Source organism: Uncinocarpus reesii, genomic scaffold (genome assembly GCF_000003515.1).
Source record: "Uncinocarpus reesii 1704 scaffold_5 genomic scaffold, whole genome shotgun sequence".
Classification (NCBI taxonomy): Eukaryota; Fungi; Ascomycota; class Eurotiomycetes; order Onygenales; family Onygenaceae; genus Uncinocarpus; species Uncinocarpus reesii.
Genome location: NW_003052496.1, coordinates 1,683,581 through 1,696,178, shown reverse-complemented (window position 1 = coordinate 1,696,178; position 12,598 = coordinate 1,683,581). Strand labels below are relative to the sequence as shown.

Below are 12,598 nucleotides of genomic sequence, written 5' to 3'. Positions count from 1 at the left end.
CTTCCGTTAGTGCCTCACTTTTGTTCACGCAACCGCGATAGAAAGAGGAAAACTGATCAGCTTTCAGATACCTGGACATTGACTTGAAATACTACGACTTGGTGGGTCGACATCCGCATCACAGTGCTCCCAATTGGGAAAACACCACTGACAATTGTGGATGGAAATAGGGCTTGGAGTACCGCGATCAAACAGATGACAAGGTCACCGTTGACGCTGCTGAAGCCATCAAGAAGTATGGCGTTGGTGTCAAGTGCGCCACCATCACCCCTGACGAACAACGTGTCGAGGAGTTCAAGTTGAAGAAGAGTATGTTGTGCCATCTTGCAGCAACATTCCCGCTCGACTGATTTCTGACCCTGTACAGTGTGGCTCTCCCCCAATGGAACCATTAGAAACATCCTGTAGGTTTTCAGCCTTTTCGTCCGACGAAGCGTACCAGGCCGCTAACATTCAGTAGGGGCGGCACTGTTTTCCGCGAGCCCATTGTCATCCCCCGCATCCCTCGGCTTGTCCCTGGCTGGAAGAAGCCAATCATCATCGGCAGACATGCTTTCGGCGACCAGTACCGTGCGACCGACCGTCTGATCCCTGGCCCCGGAAAGATGGAGCTGGTATACACCCCCACAAACGGCGAGCCTGAGCGCATCACCGTCTACGACTTCCAGGGAGCTGGTATTGCTCAGGTCCAATACAACACCGACGACTCCATCCGAGGATTCGCCCACGCCAGCTTCAAATTGGCCCTTCTGAAGGGTCTGCCCATGTACATGAGCACCAAGAACACCATCTTGAAGAAGTACGATGGCCGATTCAAGGATATCTTCCAGGAGATCTACGAAGCCGAGTATAAGAAGGATTTCGACGCCAAAGGTATCTGGTATGAGCACCGTTTGATCGACGACATGGTTGCACAGATGATCAAGGGTGACGGAGGCTGCGTCATTGCCATGAAGAGTGCGTATATCTGTCTTGATTGCCGGCAGGTCAAATCACTAACGCGATTCTAGACTACGATGGCGACGTCCAATCCGACATTGTCGCCCAAGGTTTCGGTTCCCTTGGCTTGATGACTTCCACTCTCACCACTCCCGACGGCTCTGCTTTCGAATCCGAAGCCGCCCACGGTACCGTCACCCGCCATTACCGCGAACACCAGAAGGGCCGCGAGACCTCCACCAACCCCATCGCTTCCATCTTCGCCTGGACCCGTGGTCTTATCCGCCGTGGCCAGCTCGACGACACTGCCGACGTCGTCACCTTCGCCGAACAGCTCGAGCGCGCCTGTATTGAGGTAGTCGATGAGGAGGGCATCATGACCAAGGACTTGGCCTTGTCCTGCGGCAAGAAGGAGAGAGAAGCCTGGGTCACTACCCGCGAGTATCTCGATGCTGTTGAGCGACGACTTCGTAGCAACTTGGCGAATGCCAAGCTCTAAATCAACATCGTCACAGTTGTGTTACCCGGCCCTTCTCACAGAGCCAAAAAAAACTGGCAAGAAAGGGGAAACCTTTGGTGAGGAGGAAGCTAACTATCTCACTTGACCCTCGGGACGGACCCTCGCAGCCCGAGCCAAACCCCCTTCCCACCGTCTCAGGCGAGGCTCGAACAACACGGCGGGGTTTGGAAACAGTTGGACAAAACATTCCCGCACAAACTTGCAGCGCGCATAAACTAGATGACTACATAGATCTGCATTTGGTCTTGTCAGATGCCAAAGAGCGGACTTGGACAAGGAGGCACTCCTGCTTCTTCCCTTTTTTTCTTCTCCGAGCCCCGTTTTCTTATCACGATTAGAATGCTCTCATGATGTTGATTTTTTGGACGTGTGTATGTAAACCATTTTCAGCTAGCTTGTGTCTAATTTGCATTTTCCTTATATATATATTTGAAGAGAAATATGAATTCGTCCCAATATATGGTATGAATTGACTATCGTCTTACGTGAAACACGTTCTCCAGGAAAGCCTTTTTTTTTTGGTATTAGCTATTCCAGCCATTCCTCGCACTTTACAGTCTTGGTTTCATTTCGATATCCCTCCCCACCAAAACAGAACACAAAAAGCAGCCAGTCTAATAGTCGTAGTGTCGATGCAGTGCCCGTTCGGGATCGTCAAATATTTCAAATCGCTAACAAGCAATAAATCGGCGCCACGCAAAAATCATCACGCAAGACATAAAATCAGAAAAAGGAAAAAAAAAAAAAAGAGTTTCCCGGCGAAGAGAGAAGCATCAGAAAAGCTTTTTTTTACTTCTTCTTCGCCGGAAACTTTTCTTTCCCGATATCCGCGCCTCGCAGCTTGACATTGAGCACGCGCTCCATGGTCGACAGCACCTTTTGATCCGGCGGCGCCGTGCCGCGCTCAAAGTCCTGCACCACGCTCACGGTCGTGTTGCACTTGGTGGCCAGCTCCTTTTGGGACATCTTGTACTTGTCCTCGTTGCGGCGGCGCTTGATGGCCTCGCCGACCTCGAGGCCGACGGTTTTGGGCTTGATGATGTCGTCGGAGCGGTCGACTTTGGTGAGGTGTTGGCCTTCGACGCCGGGGCGGGAGGACTTGAGAGAAAGGGGGTGGGGTTAGTTAAGAAGGTTCTTCTTTCGCGTTGCTTGGGAGACTTACGATGTTGCCGGTGGTGAATTTCTTTTCTGTGCCGATGATGGATCCTGATCTGGCGGCTGCGTTGAGGGCGGAACGGCCCTTGACGACGGTTTCGCGGGGAGCAGCTCCGCCGCGGTGCTTGCTGCCGATGACGGTGGTGGAATCCCAGTCAGACATTTTGAATGAGGTATGTAACTTCTTTTTTTTTCGTGCTAGTGAATGACACGAGGTGAAAGGTATTCGCAAAGAACGGGGGTGTTATCCCAAGCAACGACAGTGGAAAAAGAGAGATGCTGTATGGGTTGAATGTGATGAGTCGACGTTATCTGTTTTATATCGTCGTTGGCTGGGATGACGGGGGCGGCAAAAAGAAGTTTCGAGAGAATGTCACACGCTAGTCCCGATCTGGTATGATGCGGCTGTAAAACTCTAAAGCGCCCCAGTCCCGATTGGGTCACCGCCACAGAAAGATTATGTAATACGGAGCTTGTCATCAGATGAAAAAGAGGATGGGCAACTTCATTCTCATCATTAGGATATTCAAAGTAAAGCAGTAATATGTAAGGGCCTCCATAGCTGCTGCTGGTGATACAACTTCACAACAGTCTTAGCAGCATGTCATTTCCAGCGGCAGCTCTTCAAAATGGGGGATTTCAGGCGATGAAGTGTTTGGCATTTGCGGTTATAATTCAACACATTACCAATGTCACAGCCATGAAGACATTGTCAAGTTTGGTCGACATTGTTAGAAATGCATTCAAAGGACATCACTCGATACTTTCAAAATGACAAGACGGAGAGAACAATGGGCAAAAGTCGAGTTCCGATTATTTGTACCCATTTCGCAATGGAAAGCGGCAGATTGTACGGAGTATAGATAGTTTATTGTACTAGGTTGTTGTCGCCGCAAGGGTATTGTGGGATCGAGTGTGTGGTTAGTCCTGACTTCTCAGATCAACGCTCATTATCAAAATCCCTCGATAATATATATTGATTTTTTTTAACCTCGTGTTGTAACCGCGAATGCTCTTGTCAAGCCAGGGGTATAATAGCGATATCGCCACACAAAAAGCTGCTCTAAGTAGGAAGGCGACACAGGGTTAATTGATGAAGGCAACGAGTTCATCAAGAATAGACTTCATATGGTTCAGTCTAGTATGTTGTTTTAATATCTGCTCCCAATCTTGTGTAGTCAGTCGCGTAGAGGGCAAGAAAATGGCTCTGGGGATCGGGACAAGGATGCCCCTGAAGATATTCAGGATAAGCAGAGTGCAGCCAATGGCTGATCTCCCTGCAAAAGCCGGTTGATGTTCCATCTGTTCTTCCAGCTCAATGTCTTCTGTACCGTGGGATATTTCAGACTTCTTCGGAGCCGCCAGTTCAGATTGCTTTTGGAGCCGCCCCGACTTGATCCGCATGCAGCTGGAGTTGGCTCTGTATCTGAAACATCCCTTTTTATGTGATCTTCTTCGGGGTTTCAGAGAAAGCGGTTTGCCCAACCTTGACCGGCCACCCGAACAAACGATTGTCTAAAGTAGAGTCGCTCAGCTGGCAAAGGCACAAACAGGAAGAGAAGGGGATCTGGACGTGGAACTGGTGGGTTCTCTCAGCAGCCAATCTGGCGATCGTGGCACAGTTTTTCCTCCATTTTCCAGCCCGACAGCATCCGGATCTCCATAATCCATGAGACTAGCGCCAGTTGTTATGCAATTCTTGTTCACAAACTGATGTGCTCCATCCTCCTCCTTGGTTTCTCATCGACTGTCGCTCGCTCTTTTCAATCTTGCCGCTTCATCATCAGCTTCTTCATCAAATCTCAGTTCATCGCCAAACAAAAGCCGACGCGGTTGCCCAGTCCTTTCGGCCGCACGTGAGCCGAGCCCATACCTAGTTCCTCATCCACCATCGCCAGACAGTCAACATCGTTTCTTTTCCCATCACCTTTCTCATCTCCCTTGTACTTCTCTTCTCCTTGCTTTCTTTCAAATCCTCCTACCTTTTGCCGGTTTGACCCCAGAGGCAACCGTCGATCGTTGGTGATAAGGCCGCCACGCCGCGTCTATATTGTCACAGCCATCATGGTTCCAAACGAGCTTTCCACCGCCATGACAAACCGGTCTTTACGAACCATCAAAACCGTATGTAGAGGACGCATCTTGGGAGGATTCATGATCCTTGTGGCCGGCTCCTGCTAACCGCTTACTCACTCAGGAATTGGAATTCCTTTGCGACTCATCCGTCATCACACCCGGTCAACTGACTTCGATCCTTTCACAACTTCCAAGTCAAACCCAGTTACATGCTCCGTTATCGCAGTCAAAGGCTGACACGGCCTTCTCGCCTCCCACGACTCAACTAGATCACATGGGTTTGAATGAGAAGACGATGGAACAGAACCCTTACTCGGCGATCGCCCCTCCGCCCTCTTATGCCGCTACTCCGCCAATCTTGTGCATGGCATCAGCACTCTACGCATATTCTCCCACGGACGGAGGTGATCTAGCCTTGCAAGCGGGCGATCGTATTCAAGTCCTCGAGCACATGAACAATGACTGTATGTTCCCATCAATTCTTACCCCGCCCGCCACTCTATAAACTCAACCAAGCTTGAATACTAACAATATGGCTCAGGGTGGCGTGGTAGGAATGAGCGCACAAACCTAGAAGGCATTTTCCCAAGAACCTACGTTAGTATCATCGATGAGAAACCGGCCATCCTGTCACCACAACCGACCAGCTACGGAAATATGCCTCTTGAAGTTGCACACTCTGGCTCCAGCAGTCAATCGGGAAGGAAACCGAGCAAGTTTGAAGAAAATGGCAAGAAATTCGGCAAGAAGATGGGTAATGCTGGTATGTTTTGCTCCTAATCTTCTGTTCCTACAGCTTAGCTAACTCGCTCGACTTAGCTATCTTCGGTGCTGGCGCGACGATTGGATCGAATATCGTCAACGGAATTTTCTAATCGCCGATTACCCTTTCGAGCGCTCAATCTCTTTAATTCGCGGTTCTTTGGCTTTTCGTATAGGCTAATTGGTTAAATGGGATGGGAATATGACTTTGTTCCCTACGTTAACGGAGCGGCGTTTTCTGGCGTTGGTGAGATCGAAACACATTAATTGGCTGGTTTTCAAAATAACGGAATGGAAGTTACACTCCCAGTCAGAAAATACGGCTGTGACGCGGGAGTATTTTCGAATCCTTTACGTTGTCTCCGAGTTGACTATATCCGACCACGCTTTTATATCAACCCGAAAACGAGATTCGAACGACCAGACGGACGGGACGGGGTTGCATTGACCTTTTCACATTTGGCTGTGATGGGCCTCCCCCACTGGCGACGTCTGCTTTTCACTCAACTTCCCCTCGAAGTGGTTACTCCTGACAATCAGCCGGACTGAATATACTGCGCTAGCTTAGATTTCCTATGTTCCCCTATGATGGCCGGTTTTTCGTGGCCCCTTGCCGTCACCCTTTGGCCACGTTGTTCATGTTTCACTATCCTTCGACTTTTGGTCACTTCTTTCCCGTTCCCTTTTTTTTTTTTTTTTGGCTCCCCCTCGACATTCTTTGAGTGAGATACCCTCGAATGTCCATACATCTCTTCCTTTTCGTTCCTTTTTCCCTATTTACTTTCGCCTTGGCTGCTGCCTTATGTTTGATAGAGGAGAATTTATTACTGCTCATTCCACGACACCGTGATCTAATACCGTTCAGTCATCATGCAACCCTTGTCAGTGAGCAACAAGCAGATATGACACCCTTTGTGGGATGCAACCGCAGAGGACAGATAGCACTTCCTAGTCGCCGCGGAGAAGCAGCACAGCCTCAAGTCCCTTTGCATAAATCCCCCTTGCACAGAATTATGCCGTTGGTCAGCGATTAGTTATGTAACTAATTTTATGCTTGACTAACTCGTTAAGTATGCAAACATAACAAACAATTTCTTTTTGGAAATACCCTCGAGGCTACTCAATACGGAAGTGCGGATATCATATCATTGTACGGAGAATATGCTCTGTATTTCTTAGTAGATCATATTAACTTCGTTCAAGAAGAATGTGCTCGACCTGCTCTCTGGTGAGCCAGCCGTTTGATTCTCTCGCGCCCGAACAGTTCCCAAGGCAAGCTAATCTCTGCCCAGTTTTATGCAGAGCTTGCTGACTGTATAGACTTTGTTTTGTCTTGCATCGGTCATATTGGGGGGCTCACCGCGATGCTGCATTTTGACGCTTTTTGGCTTGAGATATCGCCAGTAGCGTGGTAGGACATTTTGTTCACTGATATGTGAGCTGATACCTCGGGACCGCAGGTACGTTTTTCGTTTATACTGGCCCCGCGAGTACGGACTCGCCTAGGCAAGAATGTATGTTGGACCTAAATCCACCCGTCGTGGCAGATGTATTTGATTTCCCACTAGAGTATCACGACTTCAACAATCGAGTAGATACCGAACTCAAATTATTCGTGGATTCGTGGAGCATTCCCACCCCTATAGCCGACGTAAGTTGCCAATGCGCGTGATAACCCGTCAAGCAATCCTTACTTGATAGTGGAGCTGTGGAAATACCCGCCATCACAGGCCGATTTTCATCCTGAGATTGCAGTTGAGGTGCATGCGCCTGACCAGCCTGGGACCAGGGATTAGTGCATATCACAACAAGCAACCAGTATATTGTGAAAAAAAAACCCTACACCATAACCATTCAAAGTCTCCTTCAACCGCTCTCCCTCACTCTTTATCAGCTCCAGCTTCGCCTCGAACCGTCTGCACTTCTTATTCAACCACAGGTACGGAAACCGCAGACTCTGAATCGTCAGCCTCTTGGCAACCGCGCACGACTGCCGGAACCCGATCGAATATAGCCAGTATCCCAACCATGCACAGAGATCGAGGATTCTTCGCGCCTGCAGCTCGATATCCTGGTATCCAAGCCCGCGGCGAATATACGGCTCGATAGAGACCATATAGCTCGTCCAGTCGACGATTGCGAATCCGAAATCCGACCTGGCAATCCGCCGGTCGCCCACGGCGTTGTAGATCGCGGCGATGGCGGCTGGTAAGGAGAGGAATGATTGTATCGCAGCGTCGACGGCAGTGGCTGCCATCGAGGTGTTTCAGGCACGAGCGTAGGTAGCAGCGGCCGGTTTAATGCGGTGTTATTGACGACCGCCCGGGCACGATATCAGGGTGGAAAACACTTCAGCCGCCCCCATACCCGGCAATTAGCGTTGTTGTGATATCATCAGATCCTGGCTGTTTGCGTCTGCTTTGAAAGCCCGGAGCACGGCTTCATGCCGGTTGGCCAATCAGGTGGCATTTAGGGTTACTCAACATTGTTTTGCAGCCACGTCCGAAGTCATGCTTTGTATCAAGGTGAACTAGTGGATGAGTGACGAACATAATTCGCCTTGTCATTGTTGGCGGTATTTCTGTGCGTTGGCATCGAGTTCCTCTGCATAGAGAAGCTCGCCAATCCTGATTAATGGCTGTTCCCTATTTCAAGCGCTGTTTGTTTAGCCGCGATCAGCTCAGGTCTTTCCAACGGGAAGTAAAATAGCTAGATGTTTGTCAGAAATATTGTCAGAGCTAAAATATCGCTGCAGGGTTAAAAGCCTCGATATATTGGGTAATTGAAGCGGGCAATGGAATAAGATTCTCCGCGCTTGCAAAATATCAGTCAACGTTGCTGTCTCCCTATGCTTCATGAACCATCTAATAGTCACAAGCCTGGTTAAACCAGCATAATTCAGCTCTAATTTTGAAAAACTAAAGGCGCGCGTTCTGGGATCGTCTGATTCTGACGCGTCCCCTAGGGGCAAACATCTTTTGCAAACCGATCCACAAGTTGGAATAATTCATCTGGCTTCTCCAACAATGGCCAATGACCGCACTCCAGCTCCTCTACCCGTGGGTTTTTTGCCCACTGCCTAATTTTACTTACCTGAGTTTCCTCCCGCCAGGCACAGTCCTTTGTAGATAAAACAAATAGGTTCGGAAGGGTCAAATGTTTCTTTTGTTCAGGGATAAGCGCTTCATCCGCGGCGTTTATACCACGCATCGCAGCTTTATACCTGTGTGCGTTGGTTGGTGTAACATTCTCATCAAAGCCGTTTTTAGATATCAAGCTTACCAGTTGAGTGGTGCACTATATCCGCCATCGGCGAAGATGTTTTTTCGAACAGCGTATTCAGATGGAGTTATGTAGTCTGGTAACAAGGTAGTTCTCCCCGTTGTAATCCATGCCCTCGCAGCTCCTATGGGACAAAAGTCGGTCCTCCAGAGGTCTGAGTTGGCCGGGTACACTAGGTTGAATGTCGAGAGAGGCTGTGAGGAAACCGAGTTAGAATTGAATTCCATTAAACCACAGGGTGTTGATCGGAATTTTCTACATTCTGATCGCAAATTTCGGCCGCCTCTTCGGTGTTGAACCAATTCATATATCCGACTGTTGGATAGCCAAATAACTTTTCACTTATGCGATTAGATTCGTCTATTACTAGTCAGCCCGTCAGCCCGTCAGCCCAAAGGTGTTTGATATCCAACAACACCATAACCTGACCTATATCAAAAGCACCAGGCGGCGAATATGCCACAGTAATGGTGACCACTCCGAAAAATTTTCCAGGGTGGTAGATCGCCAGCATAGATAGTAATCCAGAACCCCTAATAATGATAGGCCAGGTTTAGCGATATCCAGGAATACCTACGAAATTAGGTTTCACTGAGCACCTACCAATCATGAGCTACACCGACACATTTATCCAGACCTTCTTCATCAAGAATTTCCACAATGTGCCGACACATTCTTTTCATCGCATAATCCTCTAGCTCCACAGGTTTGTCACTATCTCCGTAGCCAAGTAGGTCCGGCGCAATAATGCCATAACCGGCCTTCTTGAGCCGCACGATTATATGCCTCCAGTCCCAGCTGGAACTGGGAAATCCATGAAGAAGCAAAACAGTCGGTTTTCCCTGGTACGCTGGCGGAATAGATACGTATGCATAGCTAGTTTCGTCAGAAACATAGATTCGTTTTGATACGTCTGGAAAGGTTTTCAAAGCCATTTTTTCCAGATCCTAGACTTCTGGAGGGAGTAAATATAGAAGGAAATAGTTATAAAGTAGACCAAATGGACTGCCCAGGAAAGGGGCAGATTTATGTAAAGGGCTCTGGGTCAAGCTGGAAAGCGGCGTCCCGTCACAAGCGGGTGAAGGCTTCTTCTTAAATCATGTTTGAGACAACCATGATTGCCAAGTAAATAACCTCGAATCAAGGATGCTATCGGCGTTTGCAAGGGCCGAGATGCGCGAATTTCACACTTCCGCATTCCTGTATTAGTTAAATTCGCTGAACGCTTTGTAACCAGGCCGAACAGCAGGGAGTGGTGATACAGAAAAAGGGATCAGCCATTTACTAGAGGATTCTCCGCCTAGCTTGACATTAATCCCTAACCAACAGATGTTGACCGTAAAAGTGCTGATGCCGAGGCCGGGCTCACCTAATTCTAGGTCTGCATATTTTCTTTAGAAAAAGAGTGAACCATCCTCGTTGTAGGATAGCACACCAACCCGGCATACATTTGACTGCACTGTAGTAGGAATAACATGAGAGTAGGACAAGAAGGAGCAGCCGCTATCAACCAATCAATAATCAAGGAAGGCAAAATAAGGAGCGCGGTAAGGATATCCAGGAGCCTCGCAAAAACAAGGAGGTTCGTAATTGAGGAGCAGTACTTCATTAGCAACACCAGAACCTGGATTAGGCGGACTTTATTGACATGAAATGTGTCGGAGAAACCAGATTTCCATTTCTGAGGGAATAGGTGTGGACGGGGGAGTTCCAACCAGAGGCTCAATACTCATCCGGTAAGTTGCGATGTGGCAGAAATGAGCTCGGGAAGATAATGCAATCGGTTACACGTAACACAATCAAGGTCATTTTGAGCGCATTATTGGCTCCGGTTTTTCCTGTCTTCCATAGAACCTCGGTGAGTTGACCATTCAAACAGTGAGATTTATACTTAGGGACCAGGCTGAAAGAGCCTGCGTGCTTGTTACGTAGAATAATCAACATTGGATAATCGAAATCGTCCTGAAGTAACACTTGAAAAGTAATGGCGAGTTTTCCCGGTGACAACTTGGCACTCTCTTTGTACCCTTTCAAACCCCAACGTAAACGAGGGCTCATTTAGGTCTAATCATCGCCATCGAGCCAATTATACTTTTAGAATAGTGTCCGGAAATCGCATGGTGCCACAAGGGAAATCGTCGTGATGGAGACCCAGCTATGACTAGATATGGGTCTCTAGCCAGCGGAGGTAATGATGCCAGCCATCAAGCCAAGGGCGGCCGAAACGAAGGCACCGAGATCTTCATGTTAGTTGGCTCGATTTTATCAGCATACTGGTATCCAGTCATAAAAGCAGCATGGCAATGTTGGATGATCTTCGGATGTTTTCCATTCGGGCGGGGACTTGTAGTAAGGCCTAGGTGCATGTATTGCTTCCCAGAATCCTGCCTCCAGGCCCAGCGCCAACATCATTGACCAAAAACTGGTGGTGATACCTGCCATGCCGCCCCAAAGACTTTCTCATCGTCCCAAGTACGACTGAAGAAGCTTCTGGGCTAGGATGCCGCAGATATAAGTGCTATGGCGCGTCCAGCATTTATCACGGCACCCAAAATGCCCATAGTCGCCATTTGTCTAGCCTATGAGATACCGCTGATCGAAGCACAGTCACTAACCTAAGACCGTTGTCAGGCACCAACGAAAGCTAGCCAGCTCCGCCTTTACTCACCCTACTTTTGATGCACCAGGCTTCTTGCATCCGAGTATGAAAATTTTCATACTAAAACCATTACTCTGTAGACTTTGGACTAATGAGTGGTTGTCGATATTTTCCGAGTTGACCCTGTAATAATATAACACACGGCATCCAGGTCGCTTTTGGTAAAGGCTTCCTTAGGTTGTTATTTCACTGTCGCACACAGTTAGCCGATGGTCTAGCCCGTTTCCAAGTTTGAGTTGGTAGCTCACTGACCATCTTATTACCGTTCATCAAAAGTAACACAAGCACATGCATAAAGGTTAAACAAGGAAAATAGCAGATAATCCTACTTAGTAATGTTGTTAGGGAGCTCATGTGTTTGTGCGAATGCGTGGTTAATGATGGCCACTGGCGACTGCCATAGATGTCCACTAAAACCACCGGCGTTATGTCACTGAGCCCGTGCTGTACAACACATGCCTTTGCAAATTACCGATTAGAGATAGAAGCATGCTCTTTCAGGGTTCGAAAGGATAGAGGCGCATAGACAGCGGAACAGGGAGCGGCATACGCCGTCTTTCATTGATAAGCAGACAGGAAACACCTCTTAAGGGCGGACATTGCAGATAGGCCTGCATCCTGGTCGATAGGGGTATTGGCAAAACTGCCCTCTTTCCTCAGCCTCCAACCATCACAAGAATGAAGCAGCAATCGGTCTGCAGGAAGAATCCTCATACGCAGTGATACTAGCACTGACACAAGCTTGCACTCATGAGCCACAGTCCAGTTAAAGTCATAGGCAACGGTATCGGGGTAGCCTGACTACCGCTCATGGGCAGATTGCCCCCTCTTGACCCTTGAACTGATGGCAGGTCGTCGTAATTACTCTTTTTGGTTGGCGCCAGGCCAAATGAATATCGAGTCTTATTGGTTCAATTGTAGAGTGTTTATTGGCCAATTGGAAATAAGCGCAGCAAATTCAGCTGAGTTTCGGCGAATCAAAACTCAATGTTTCAGGGCCAAAACCGGGTTCCTTCCTCTTTCAGCTACTCCAACGAACCCGGCGCTTAATAACACAGCGTCCTTTCTAAGCGCCAACGGGTTCCTCAATGCGGTTGACTGTCTGCAGGCCACTTGCGGGCTTGACCATGGCCTCGCAGAGCCTAGGTGCATCACGAAACTCAACGGCGATGGCACGCCTTTTGAGTTTCGACTGCGCCTCCACT

General features: G+C 48.5%; 6 protein-coding genes across 6 annotated transcripts in view; 3 read left to right on the top strand and 3 right to left on the bottom strand.

The window, feature by feature from the left end:
- The window catches only part of UREG_07614 (isocitrate dehydrogenase), a gene marked incomplete at both ends in the record, with an annotated part of 1,911 nt that extends 473 nt beyond the window's left edge, over positions 1 to 1,438 (top strand). Inside the window, 3 exons of the mRNA XM_002582795.1 lie at positions 196 to 309; positions 409 to 957; positions 1,011 to 1,438. Of these exons, the coding sequence (XP_002582841.1) occupies positions 196 to 309; positions 409 to 957; positions 1,011 to 1,438 (1,091 nt within the window). The remainder of the gene's footprint in view (positions 1 to 195; positions 310 to 408; positions 958 to 1,010) is intronic.
- Positions 1,439 to 2,248: 810 nt separating this feature from the next.
- UREG_07613 (multiprotein-bridging factor 1) lies at positions 2,249 to 2,777 on the bottom strand (the record flags this gene model as incomplete). The annotated part of the gene is made up of 2 exons (XM_002582794.1): positions 2,249 to 2,557; positions 2,622 to 2,777. The coding sequence occupies 2 exons, from the start codon at positions 2,775 to 2,777 to the stop codon at positions 2,249 to 2,251; spliced, it is 465 nt and encodes a 154-aa protein (XP_002582840.1).
- Positions 2,778 to 4,678: 1,901 nt separating this feature from the next.
- Positions 4,679 to 5,565, top strand: UREG_07612 (uncharacterized protein; the record flags this gene model as incomplete). Its single annotated transcript, XM_002582793.1, has 4 exons — positions 4,679 to 4,738; positions 4,812 to 5,154; positions 5,232 to 5,453; positions 5,510 to 5,565. 4 exons carry the CDS (start codon positions 4,679 to 4,681, stop codon positions 5,563 to 5,565), a joined length of 681 nt encoding a protein of 226 aa, XP_002582839.1.
- A 1,459-nt stretch (positions 5,566 to 7,024) lies between these two features.
- On the bottom strand, positions 7,025 to 7,709 carry UREG_07611 (uncharacterized protein; the record flags this gene model as incomplete). The annotated part of the gene is made up of 2 exons (XM_002582792.1): positions 7,025 to 7,231; positions 7,296 to 7,709. 2 exons carry the CDS (start codon positions 7,707 to 7,709, stop codon positions 7,025 to 7,027), a joined length of 621 nt encoding a protein of 206 aa, XP_002582838.1.
- A 1,375-nt stretch (positions 7,710 to 9,084) lies between these two features.
- On the bottom strand, positions 9,085 to 9,669 carry UREG_07610 (uncharacterized protein; the record flags this gene model as incomplete). Its single annotated transcript, XM_002582791.1, has 2 exons — positions 9,085 to 9,100; positions 9,338 to 9,669. The coding sequence occupies 2 exons, from the start codon at positions 9,667 to 9,669 to the stop codon at positions 9,085 to 9,087; spliced, it is 348 nt and encodes a 115-aa protein (XP_002582837.1).
- Positions 9,670 to 12,520: 2,851 nt separating this feature from the next.
- UREG_07609 (uncharacterized protein) overlaps positions 12,521 to 12,598 on the top strand; it is a gene marked incomplete at both ends in the record, with an annotated part of 1,780 nt that continues 1,702 nt past the window's right edge. The window contains one exon of the mRNA XM_002582790.1: positions 12,521 to 12,539. Coding sequence (XP_002582836.1) covers positions 12,521 to 12,539 — 19 coding nt within the window. The remainder of the gene's footprint in view (positions 12,540 to 12,598) is intronic.